The 13,634-nt window shown below is 45.6% G+C and overlaps 1 protein-coding gene across 1 annotated transcript in view; it reads right to left on the reverse strand.

Annotated features, from left to right (window-relative positions):
• Positions 1–281: 281 nt before the first annotated feature.
• The window catches only part of SYBU (syntabulin), a 44,558-nt gene continuing 31,205 nt past the window's right edge, over positions 282–13,634 (reverse strand). Inside the window, exons 4-7 of the mRNA XM_049824739.1 lie at positions 7,323–7,425; positions 4,743–4,946; positions 3,592–3,741; positions 282–2,378 (exon numbers count right to left, since the gene is read on the reverse strand). Coding sequence (XP_049680696.1) covers positions 1,265–2,378; positions 3,592–3,741; positions 4,743–4,946; positions 7,323–7,425 — 1,571 coding nt within the window. The 3' untranslated portion in view covers positions 282–1,264. The remainder of the gene's footprint in view (positions 2,379–3,591; positions 3,742–4,742; positions 4,947–7,322; positions 7,426–13,634) is intronic.

Consider the following 13,634-nt stretch of genomic DNA (forward strand, 5'->3'; position numbering starts at 1 on the left):
TTAAAGATTAGGTCACTTCCATCTGTTAAGGCAGCATGGGAGCAGCAGAGCGGGTGGCGTGCGTGTCCGCAGACCGACTGGAGCCCTCTTCTCTGGCTGAGTGCTTGTGCTTGGAGCTGTACTTGGGTCTTCTCAGTCTAACTCTGTTCTCTGGGTCCTGATGGTTCCTTAAGCCCTAATACAGTGCCTCCTCCTGCTTGGCCTGTGCCTGACCACTCAGCTGAGATGGGGTATTTTTTATAGCATTGCTACAATAAAACACTCACACATGTGTGCCGTTTCTAACATGCTTTACTGAACTTGTGATTATAAAGGTAATTTACAATAAAGCAATTAAATAAACAATAAGTTAAAACACAATAAATTTATACATAGTATTTCAAAGGGCTCGAAAGACTATCGGGTTCCAATACAGTAAGACTTTAAAACAACATTAAGATTCAAAGTGTAGCCACGTCTATACTTATCATTGTAACAAGTTTCAAGACTCCCAACAAGGTACATTTTTGGTTACAGTCCCCGTATACGCACAAGACCAGTGAAATGCTCGAGCAATTGTACGATTGAGAAGAGCACTACACGAGACAGGCACGAACGATGTGCTGGAAGCTGCCTGGGGTATATGAGTTTTACGTCTAAATTGAATTGACACTTTGGACAACAAATGGAAAGCGCTAGCATGCTTTCTGGAGCACGTGTGTGATACCCTTAGTGGGAACGAGTCTCCATGTCACTTACTTAACACTATAGTTTCAGAAATGTTTTAGGTTACTGCTGCCTAAAAAAATACTCCACCTTTCTCTGGCCATTTGTTCCCACGTGCATCTCATGCTACCCTTGAGCCACTGCAAAGCACTTGACCAGTGAACCAGCCAGGGAAAGTGACTGAGCTTAATGCTAACCGAGAACACGAAAGAGCACTAACTGTAATTCTTGATCTGCCCGGTCGTTTTCACCGTGCAGATGCACTGGCACCAGAAAGACTCCAGCACAGGGGAGGGGGACAGTGCCTGGGAGCAGGAGGACTATTTCTGCAGGCAGCGGTACTGTTAAAAACACCAGTTAAAAACATCTTGTGGAACTACAGGGTTCAGCTTTTTTCTTTTGAAACAAGGAACATGTTTTCGAACCTATTTATAGTGCAAATCAAATAGCCAAAAGCAAAATGATGGACTCTGCCAGAATATACAATAACTCTTAATGATCTATCTCATCCCTCTTTCTCTCTGCTTCAGCCAGTTGGTGCCCAGGGACAGAGTGGACTTTAGGTTTTGATATTGAAGGGTGTACGGCGTAATGAGTGCAGGGCCACCAGGCAGCAACCACGAAGCAATGCTCCGATGTTGTAAACGGGATCTGTTCCTCCTCTCTGAGTACTGAAAACCCACATGATAGTTGGTACAACAGGGGCTGCTACAGCCAGAACATCTCTGAGGAGGCTGCTGCTCCAGTATCTCCTCTTTATTCCTGTCTGAGAGAAAGTATTGACGTACCCAAAGGCTTCCTCATCATGAGGTTCTGTAAAATCAAGTTCTTTCATGAAACGGTTTTCATTAACTCTGTGCTCCACCTTCCTGCATGGAGACTCCATAGGAGACAAAAGAATGGCAGAGTTTGGATCACTTGGAGTTAAGTCCACTATGATACCAGAATCACTGAAGCTTCCGAGAGAAAATTCACCCAATTCCTTCAGTGAAGAAGGTGGGCTTAGAGGGCAGGTATCTTGAGCTCTGAAGATGTTTTGAATGAGCTGCTCCACATCTAGGCTATATGGCACCACGTCAGTCTGGACGGCCTGTTCCACCATCATGTTGCTGCTTTCCTCCTCCCCTTGGGAAGAAGTTAGTTTTTCATCCAGAATATTTTCAAGCATCTCTTTATTCATAGCAGAACTGGAGGGAGCTAGATCACTCAACTCAGAGGTTGTGGTGGTCAAACTCTCTTCAGATGAATCAGTCCCGTTAGCTGCGTCCTCATTAAGAAGCAGCCCACTATCTGCCACCTCCTCCAAAACTCGGTCCTCTGTGATGAGGCTGTCTGGTGTTGTGGCACCCAACGCTAACGGCTTCCCCTCTGAGTCACTCGTGTACTCCAGGCTCTGCTCATCCCTCGCAGAGCTGTTCTGAGCCAGCTCCATGCTCTGCAGCAAAGATTCCAGTTTTTTGTTTTGAATGTTTATGTCTACAAAGTATTTCTGAATTTTTTTGTCCTTCTCAGCCAAGCTGTTTTTCATGGTTTCAATAACCTGCTTGAGTTGTTTAATTTCGCTTCTTGCTTCCTTTAAGGCCAGCTCTGCCTCCACACGGTTACACTCTTCTTCAATCCAGTCTTCCCTCATCCGTCCCAGCTGAGCTTTGAGCTCTTCTATTTCTGTCTCCCTGTAGCAAAATAAAAATGTTGTAACACTTCTGCTGACTGGTCAGTTAAAGAGTCAATGTGAGGCTCTGCCACACAGCATGGCTCTGCTGTGAGACGTTCTGAGACGGAAGCAAATTGCTCCATGCACCATTTGCTGCCGCCTCTGAGAGAGCTGGCAGGGTGTGAGCCGGCTGCCAAGACACGCGGGCTGATGGCTAACTGGAGTCACCGACCTCGCCACACAGCCAGCAGCCTTGTGGGCTATGCCATGATCCCGGACATTTAAGGCGCAAGTGGTGACCTCTAGGTCAGGTCCAACCAGTACAGCGCTTAACGTCTCACCTGCTGCCTCGCCCTGGAGGAAAAGAGAAACTGCTGCCTGGATGCATCCCCCGTGCCTGCCAGCAGCTCGTCGGGAACAGCCAGAGCCAACACTGGCCTCAGAGAGCAGGTCGGCTCGGGGCTGCAGGCACCCGGCTTGCTTTGCCCAGCGTGGAGGCAGAGGCTGCTGCCTTGACTTGCAAGCAAGTGGGGAGAGGGGGCCCCTACGTGAGATCCAGCCCTTGCAGATGCAGAGGTCGGGCTATTCCAAGCTGGAGCACGGAGTCCCTGGGACTCTGCGCTAGGGCTCCGTTCCGACACCCCTTTGTGCCTGCTTGGGTTGAGCGTGCTGGAGAGCCAGCTCTCAGAGCGTGGTCTCAGTAAAAGAGATGACATCTGTTGCTGTGTAATGCACATTGTCGCTTCTTTGCTCAGCATCCATACAAAGGGCTATTGTGAAAAATTCAATATCTGAGCGACAAAAACACAAGTGGGCACACTGGTTTGTGTAAGAGCTTTTCTTTCATTAGGACATTTGCAGTCATATTTCACTGGGTGAGGTAGAACAGGAGACTAAGGTAATACATGCTGGCAGATAGAAACTGTTTTATGTATACAAGGTCTCAGTGCTAAATCAGACTGGTAAAAAATTATCCTTTAAAAATATTCTATTGGGAAAGTTCAAAAAAGGGAAAAGAGACAGCCATATTCATAACTAAACTGCATGGTACATGTTCACGGAGTATGCTATGAAACCTGAAATACCTGAAAACAACCTAATGAGACTGATCATATTTCAAATTTCTTAATGAACAATTTATGTGGTCAAGAAATGACTAAAAATATTCAGGATTCCCACCACTAAATGCTCCTGAATAAATCTTTCTAACTGATTTCTGTAGTGAAATATACCTTTCCTTAAGTTTGGTCTCAGATTCCTTCAGCTTTGTTTTCAAATGCCGTACTGTAACTTCTTTCTGCTGCAGAGGAGTCAAATACTGCTCTGGATTTTGTGGCTTAATGCTGTGATTATCACCACAAGAATTGTATCTCCCTGATCGCCTGAAAAGAAAAAACAAACCAAACCATCACATAACATCACTCCTACAGTTCTTCAGTCCTAGCAAAAAGAAGAACATCCCATTGACTGATACAAAGCTGAGTCTACACTTGACTCACATGGCGCTCCTCAGCATCCGCACAAGTGACTCCCTCTGGCAAATCAAAAGAACTTGAGGAAACGGCTGATTTGTGGCTATAGTACAAAATTTACTATTTACTGTACTTAGTTTCGGTGCCAGTACATCAAATGAGACATTTAACTTTCAAATAACTAGCCATCCCCTCACTCGAAATAGGTGGCGTGCCCCAGAGCAGGCAGCCGGGCCACTGGCGAGGGCACACAGCTGTAGACACAGCCAGGTGAGGTCATGTACGGACCGAGTTCAGCTCCATATGTGAGTTATGAAGCTGAGCAGCCTGAAACCTAGATGAATCCTATCTAGCTTTAGGTGTGTATGTGACACGCTTGGCTGTGGAATTGCCTGAGAGAGAGAGAGAGAGAGAGAGAGGGAGACAGCAGCAGCGTGGTGGCAATTTCTTCTCTGCAATATGCGTCGCATGCTCTGGCAGGTATCTCTTTTCTTTTCTGTACAGGAAACTGCACAGGGAGGCGCCTAAGGCTGGGTAGGGTGAATTTTCGCCCAAGTGTATAATGTTTTATATACTACCCCACACCAACTCTCTCCAAAGCAAAAAGACCCTTATACAAAAGAACCAGTAAATCCACATGAGAATTGATGGCACGAAACCACATGAAGCAGCCTGCCTTGGAGTGAAAACCAACTACAAAGCGCTTTCACTAAAAGTAACCTTGAATTTTACAGTGCTGAAACAATAAAGCTTTTACACGGGATGGAGCATTCTGTTGACTGTCAAGCCACCAACATGAGGAGTCACATGTGGATGACCTTGCTCGGCAACCCGGACAGCTGATCCTACGTTACAGTGCAGAGAAGGTAAGTCAGTGCGCTGAAAACCAGGATGCTGAAATAAAGACTTGCCTCATCACTGGGCTGCTGTCGCTTCCTTTGTATGAGCCTGAGTTGCTGCTGCTGGCTGAAGAAGCCCTGTAACTCTGATGGATGTTAGCAGGACTCAGCTGGTTTTTGCACAGTGTTGACAAAGGGTCCTTTTCACGGGAAGCAGGTGGGCTGGCTCCGGACTTGTAGGATAAGGATCCATTATTCCGACCATAAGGGCCACGACTGGAGGGGAACAAAAACGGTTAAAGCATATTGGATTATCCCCATCACGCAACCCATTATGCATCTTATTTTACACACAAAGTTGTCTAAACACTAAACCAGACAGATAACTGTGAGTGGCCAGGAAGTAAGAAAGTCCTGAAGTCATCAGCCACTGCACATTCTTTCACTGCCTGGGGCTCTCAGTCTGAATTGCATGACCTAGGGAAACCTCGGCCATTTTGACACTTCTCTGTGGACAGCATGGTTCCCAGTGACTCCATCAGATCATCCACATTCCCTAAACCTCTGACTCCTTTAAATAATGAGAGGACTGCAGCCTGGACTGGTGCCAAAAGAACCACGTTTCGGCTTTCCCCGGCCAGGCCTGCGGAGAGATGCCCAGCCCTGGAGGTTTGCTGTAATACTGCTTTCATGCTCCTCAGCAAGCAGCCTGAGGGATCACAGCGTGCAGTGAAAACAGATTTTGTTTGAGCCACTGTTCTTTTCTGCCTTTGGCATACTGGGTGCTGCAGCTGTCATTGTCAGCTATTCATTCGCTTAGATATAGTCTGAACCCCACTGAGAGCGGGCTGAAATACCATTAAAATAGACAAAGGAAAGCACAGCCTTTTCTTTCTTCTTTCCAGTTTCCCTCATACATATCTACCTTTCTCTTCCCATTCCTTATTAAACAGACTGTCAACTGTGTGTGCTTGAAAGCAATTCTGCACTGCCCGACAGCGGCCAAAGGGCTGGGGCGCTCCGAGGACAGCTTTTCAAGGTGCGTTCCTCGCTCGCTCAGTTCTTTTGCCTTCATGCACTACTACTATGCTGCTACCTTCATCCTCGCATGGAAGTTGTTCTTCTAAACTGTAATGAAAGGGCAAGTTTGAAAAAAATACGGAAAAAGGCAAATCCAGCCAGCAGAAGAGAAAGCTTGAACATAAAAATTTAAATACCACAGAATTATGAAGCAAAATCTCTTCTTAAAATTGTCTGACTTGGTTTCCTCCCTTCTCTGAAAATGGAACAGTTTATAAGGAACAGATGGTTGAGTGGCTGCTGCAAACCTTCATCACACTGCTGCGGTTTGGGTGATTTTATAATCATTTTACAATGAAGTGCAGGACTGTGGTTTGTGACAACACTGAAATGTTTCATAGTGAGTTAAGTCAAACAGTTAAAAAAGAACATATTGCAAAGGAGACATCTCCTTCCGCTTTGTACAGTACAGTATCAACTCTAGCGTGAGGCAGAACTTGCACAGGCTGTGCATAACACAGCAATGCATCTGAAGGAGCCTTATTACAGAGGACTTCTGCCCAATAAAGTAGGTCAGTATGCTCTAATTTAGTTATGTTTAAATGCACAATATTATATTAAATGATACATAATCTTACTGAAAGTAAGGTGATTTTAGGGCTTCATATTATACTTAGTACTGTTCTTTCCCCACAGCCAGTACCTTTACTTGCTAGATTTAATCTAGAGAGTGCTTAAGTAATGTTTATTTTTCTAACAGTTTCACGACACAGATAGGAAACCACTCATTAAGCATCATTCTGCTGATCTACGTACTCTGGGGCACACTGCGACCTTGGAGATGTCTGTGTGATTTCAGCATACAGGTATCCCGCTGCTGGTCCCAGTCTGCCTGCCAGCTCTTCCACAACCAGTCCTGTCAATTTGAATTCTTTCCTCCTACTCCAAAAACTGTAACCAGCAGGAATTGTGTGGGCAGAGCACAATACGCCCCCGAGTTCCCAAGCTGTCTTGATCTTCACTTCACACATGATAGGGAGAAGTCGTAGAGAAATCTTTCATGAAAGGTTCATTTAGATAGATGATTATGATGATTTTTTTTTTATTTGAATATAGTTTTAGTTATATAAAGGCTAGGCAAGGGTGTTTAAGAAAAAAGAGTCAAAGGCAATACTGTGTACTTCTTCCTACAAAAAATAAGGTCAGGATCTGGAAAGGTATATGCCAAGCTGATAATTTAATACAGAGAGAAAACAAAGTGATAAGACCAAAAGGATACGGTTAACTGTCTAGAAGTACTGCTGTTAACTAACATACACCCAGTTGTTTCCTCCTCCACTCCAGCCAATGCCTTTTCTGTCTTACCTGATTGCATCTCCCATACTTGTTATGAATAAACAACAAAAAAATACCAGTCGGCTGATCTGGCTTATTGACAATTTTTGTGCTCCAAATACAGCATTTTTTTTTCCTTTCTCAAAGTTCTCATCAGTGTAAGTGCTGTCTGAGAGCACCAAAATGTTTTAAAACTCACAATACTGGTATTGTATGTATTAACTCCAAGACCTTACACAGCAGTCTATCTCTGCACTAGCAACACTTGCAATATTCAGGAAAAATTGCTTTGCTTACTTGCGAGAAAAAGAAGATCTTTTGCTTCCAGCAGCAGACATATGGACTTCAGGCGCTGAAATACTGCCTGTGCTGCTTGAAGAGCTAAAATCAGCTTCACTCCCTGGAAAGGAAAAGGGAAGAGTGAAAACATGATGGAAATTATAACTCAAAGACTGTTTTCAAAATAACAATGAATCACAAGCATCCTTCCTTTGTCCGTCCTGTGTGAATGTCAGAAGTTGCATAAATTTTCAAACATCCCTGAGGACAAGCGCTGGATTTTTTCCAGATTTTCAACATTTCTTCAGAACTGGCACTTCAGCAAGAGCAGAAAAAACATTTGGACACAGAACCATCAGGCTACAGAAGCCATTTTAGGACTCAGCTAGGAACATTTGTTGTGACAACCTGTTTGCTTTCTCACAACCATCAATAGATGAATGAGGCTGCTCAGGAGGCTCCTTCAGAAGCACAGTGATTAGGAGCCCACAACTGTAACTGGAGATTTCTCTTGCTTTAAATCATACAAAAATACTACTTGCTGGGAGGACAGCTGCTTCTATTTTGGTTTCTGAGATGATGTACACATATATGTATATATGTATAAATGTGTACAGGCTAACAGGGTATATGCATATATCTACGTACACATGTATGCAGGTTTTCATGTGGCACAGAAGCATAGTAAGGCAGTTCTAATAGCCTTAAAATAATCCAATAATTACATGTGGCTCTCAAGTGCTTCTCGGGTGCTAAGCCATCTGTCTGATTACTGACTTTCTATGGATAACAGCTTTTATTTCCCAAGCTCTGGCATATAAAAGGAAAACTGCTCTCATTTTGCTAGGGCCAGTAGTAGGTAGGTGTACTAAGAAAGACTTATCATGGCAAGAAAACCACCCTAAAGTTAGGATTTTTTTCAGTCTGTCGCTCAAATGGCAAATGTCCCAAGCCATATCCAGGTCCTATGCTGCAGAGCCACAATAATGGCTGATGACTTTATCTGAGGGGTGGAAATAACTTTACAACATCCTTTAAGCAGCCGATCAGGGGGGGCTTCTCTCACCTGAGAACTTCTGGGTGCCGTCCCACACACAGACACCCCTGGCCAGCAGCTGCAGACTTACCACAAATCCCATTTTTGCTACCTTTTCCACGAGGGGGAGATGCAGCTGCAGCTACCATCATCCCCGCCAGGAAAGATAAACCTTCCAAGTGCATATTCCCTCTTAAATCCTTCACAGAGCTGATGGGGATGGGCACATCTTGCACCCCTGAATACCTGGGACTGGGAAAAGGCCTTGTCAGAGCCTGTCTTCACAGCCTTAAAGAGGATGAGACATCCAGCAACCATCCTTACCATCCAGCAACTCTTAGCAACCTGTCTTAGGATCAGGCGTGTTCGGATTTAACCCAATACTTTCACAACCACACCAGGTCTGAGACCAGCCCCTCTTTCTCTGTGCCTCTGGTTCAGCCCAGCCCAGCCTATTCCTTAGCCCAATTTCAAAGTGCTCAAATGCAAAGCTTAGCTCTTCGAAAGGGTTATCCCAGGGACCCAGCTTTATCACCTCTAACCAACTCCATATCCAGTACAACACCCCTGATAATCAGACCCAAGTCACCAGAGCTGTAACCAGATCAGAACTGCGTTCAAGTTTGCAAGGGAAGGGAAGGAGAGCAGCAAAGTCACTTTGTTTCACAGAGTATTTATATCATGTGTACAGATGTAGATGTCAGTGACCCTCTCCTTGGGGAAGCAAAATGACCGTGGGACATGATGTCCAAAGCTGCAAGAGAGTTTTCCTGATAAACAAAACATTCCCATCCATAAGACTAAAGTAGACTCCGAATAGTCTCGGTACCACACTACTCCCAAATCTACTTTTCCAAACAAGACCTAAATAGGTAAACGCGTTGCACGGATGTCATACCTCCAGTGTTGGGGCCCCCGAAACATTCCTGCCCTTGCAAGACACCAGCAGCTTCCCAAAGCCGAGTCCTCGCTGAGGCACAGAGAGCAGGAGCCCTGGCTGAGGCTCATCTCTCGTTAAGTAGACCACATCATAATCAGATCTTGCTATCGAAAGCATTTCAAGGAAGCAAAGCTTAATAATCGCCTCTCCCTGACCCGCCTGGCTTGGAGCGCAGCGCTGGGAAGGGCTGCCAAGCTAGGCACTGCCGATAAGAGTCAGCAGAACCTGAAGACGCAACCACCTCGACGGCTGAGCTTTCTGAAAGACTGAACTGCATCTGAGACCAAGAACTACGTCTGCGAAGCATGAGTTAACCTTTCTGGCCCCAATTCTGATAACAGCTACACACAAGCTTACCACTGAGCACAGGAGACTACTTAGGTTTAAAATTAGGCATGCACTATTTATAGGATCTTTGAGAACATTTTATAAATTAAAGGGGTCACTGCTAGTAATGGTTCCAAGTGTGTTAGTGATGTTCAAGCCAGCTTTGCATGTAGCAGAGCCCAACAGCAATGTTACTAGGAGACTTTAAAAAATATTTTCTTCCATTTGGTAGACATCTCTAAGCAAAACAACATGGCATCTATCCATATAATATCGACTGCAACATATTCTCCTGGGTAAGTGTGACTTCTATCTTACAAATGTCTTAACAAAGAGATGAAACTCCTTGCCTAGCAGCAATGTGGGCAGGAGCCTCTCATCTCTCCGAATGCCATTCCCGAGGCTGACAACTCCCTAAGGACGCCTGTTGACTATGTTTGTTGCTGTGACAATGTGACTGCAAAAACTCACACATGTAAGCCCCAGAACAGCCCGCCAATTCAGCGTTAACCATGAAAGAGGTTGACATTTCTCAAAAACACATGTGCTTAGTTGCTGGCTGGAGTTAAACCACAACACATATTCTTTTGTCCTAAGTGGCTGTAACACTTCTTTTGCCCTGATCTGAGACTTCCCTGTTAAGAGGACTGTCTCACCCCCCCTTTCTGGTAAAAGATGCTGCATGTTGAGCTGCCGGCTTCAGCGGTATCTCGTTTGAAATTCATTCATACATATCCTTCCACGCTGCAGCCACTCAGTGCCACAGCACTAACAGCCTGCCGGCAGGCGAGCCAACTCGCAAATATGCTGTGATGGAAATGCTCGTGCTGCACGTATGGCATGCGATGCTGGGAAGCCCATTGCTCCGGCCTCCCTCCGCCTCCAAGCAGCAGCACACCCACGCCATGGGAGTGGAGCTGTGTACTGCTCTGTGCTCCAATGGGAAGAAAAACACAAGGACGGCCAACAAAGTCCTGTAACATTTTCCAGGATTGCTTCTTGCCTGGAACGGGTATCTGAGAAGCTGGAGTGAAATAGTGCAGCATCTAGCACCAACCCTGCTCTTTACTGCTCGATGGGCAAGGGCACCGAGCTAAGAGTGTGCTGCAGACAGCAACATGCTTTGTGCTGCCTTTTAGCCTTCGTGCTGTCCTGACAGCACCACGACAGTCACCTAGCTCCAGCTGACACGGAGGGGAGGAGAAGAGACCCTGCAACCCCACGACCGTGTGCCGTACTGTCCGCAATGAGGAGTGCAGGCAGCGCCGGCCGGCACAACCCAGGCAGAGGCAAAGCCGGAGAAGGTGGTGACTGTCTGTCAGATGTGTGGTTGGGGACCACTGCTCAGGGGGCTAATGCCGTTCTGCCGCAGCACTGCTATCCACTAGGCAACCTCCTGCTAATGACTCAAGGGCAAATTTTCCCATCCTGCATCATGTGATGCAAGTACAAACTTCGGGGCAGGATTGAGGAGAGGGAGAAAGAGCTGCCTGTGCAAGGGCAGGTACGCCTCCAGCTGGCGCCGGTGCATGTTTATCCCACTCATGCAGTGCAGCCGTTGCGCCCACAATTTGGGTATGGAAAAGCCCCACCTCGAACTCTGCTCTCTTCACTGCCTCAGCATAGTGCAAGGATAATGACACAGTGCAGCCAGCATATCGCATATTGCGTTCACAGTTTTTACAGGTAGAACAGATTACGTATAGGTGGCCTACCGGGACAGTATGCAAGCACAGAAATACCACGTCAGGTATGTATGTATGCATATAGAGACAATATATACATTTCTTACACAGAGTCACACAATAACCCCACATGCACACCTGGAATACGGCATCCCAGTCTGCTATTTCTAGCCATTACAGGTGGTTGGATACCTTGTTGTATGGTCTTCTGGCCTTCATATTAAAATTTTGCTTGCACTTCAGCAGTTAAATCTTTCTCCTTCTATAAGAATAAAGCTCAAACTTTCTTGTGCGCATTTTATTGTCCATTTGATATCTAAATAGTAAGATTAAAATATGGTAAAGAGGAAAAAGTTCAAATAATATCTGTGACAGGAACATTTGACAGCTGAGCAGCAGAACTTGATTCCCGAAACTCAGGATACACGAGCTTATTAAATTTAGTCTTTTTGTGCAAGTCCTTCCTATTTGCAACTGCACCACTGTTTCATAGCTGCCAAAGTATATAAACCACAGAGCTTACCTATCTTCTGACTCCCTGAACATGACCTCTTTATATATATATCAGTCTTTACGCTAGTTTTTGCATATAGTCACCCAGTGAAAGAGAGCTGTAAATAAAACAGTGCTGACAGAGACAGCTTGTCCTCAGAATGTAAAGCCCTTAAATTTTCTGAGCTTCCTTCCCTTCAAAAGCATCCTGTTATACAGCAAAGAGACCAAAAAATGCATATATGTTCACCACTCTGGTGCAGCAACTAGAGGGATAAGTGGCACACTGTCTCTGTAGGTAGCTTTATTTAGAGGCCCCAGGGGAAGAGATATGGCCTGACTGCATAAAAAATTCCAGCAAAGTCATTAGAAGCAGCTGGAAAAGTAGAGAGAATTTATTTGTAATGCCCACTATTAAAAGGACCTGTATTTTTAAGAGATTTGGTTTCATTTATCTTGAAATCTTTAACTTACAGCTAAATCTCTAGTTCCAATCTTTAACAGCATAAGCAGTATATTTCCAGGAAACACTAATGCTGCTTCTTTTCTATTTAATATGGGGTTGTTCCTGCAAGATTGTTTTTGTACACCACAAGCAATCTAGGAAAGAAAACCACACTGCTCACATGCACTGACAAACATAAGAAAAAGAAGCTGCAAAGAAATGTTGAAGTCTTGCATTAACATTTCAGGCTTTTCTTCGGGTAACACCGTTAAAAATGACCCATTTCGAAGGCAAAGTCTCCTAGTGGGAAACGTACTCAGTTCACAGTGTCAAGCCCATAGCTGACAGAGGGTTTTGGTTCCAGTCCCTGGCCTCTGACTTATTACTTATTTGACTTACTATTACTGTAGGCGAGACTCTTGGACTTACTATTGTATTTCACACCAAACAGTAACTGGATAAAAGCAGATATAATCCTGGGAGCAAGGAGCAGGACACAGAACTCTCCTCCGTGTGGACTGCTCTGTTCTTTGGGTGACAGAAGCTGCTCCCACATGCTCTACCTCTGCCCATGTCTCACACTCTCCACCACCATGAGGTCCAGAGTCAGTGGAGGAAGCTGAGGATGCCCAGTAGGTCGCAGTGGTTCAGGAACTCTTACGAGAAGTGTGGATTTGAACTCCTTTAGTCTATGGAGGGCACTGAACTCAGATCTTTTCCCCGAGCTCAAACTGCTCAGCTGTGACACAAACCAGGGTATTAGCACTAGCACTGGCTGTATTTCAAGCGAATGAAACATGCTGGTTGTCTGCACTCTCAGAGATGGTCTAGCTCCAGTATGGAGGTTCAGAGTGAATCCGAGGCACACACTCAGGACTACAAGTAAGTAGGTGGCTAAGTCTGGGAGACAGCACTCCTCTCTGGCATCTCCTGTGGACTGGTGGAGGTGTGTTCCTGCCTGGCATGCTCTCTCCTGTGAATCTTGGATTTTAGTACATAACCATCCCCTCTGATTTTATGCGCAGTTTAGTCGTCAAGCTCAGTTTTGTAAGCTGCACTCCCAGAACGATGGCGAGAAGCTGGGCACAACAATGCCTGGCATCATCAATCCTGAGGGTACCAGCAGTCATCACCTCCCCTACCCACCGCACTGGCCAATGAAGCCACCACTCCCCACTCTTGGGTGGACACCCACCCAACTGCTTGCCAGTGCTTGCTCATCAGACAGATCAGTAGTGATGGAACCAGAACTGACTCCAGCATGCAACAATCCAACGGTGCACACCAGCCTCCTGCTGTGTCAAATGTCACCTGCTTGTCACACCGCACTGAAGCCCAATTCTGCTCTACCGACTGAGAGGACTTTGCACCATCCCTCCTGTCCAGAAAGACTGGTATGACAGAT

The sequence above is a fragment of the Accipiter gentilis genome, chromosome 2 (assembly GCF_929443795.1).
Source record: "Accipiter gentilis chromosome 2, bAccGen1.1, whole genome shotgun sequence".
NCBI lineage: Eukaryota > Metazoa > Chordata > Aves > Accipitriformes > Accipitridae > Astur > Astur gentilis.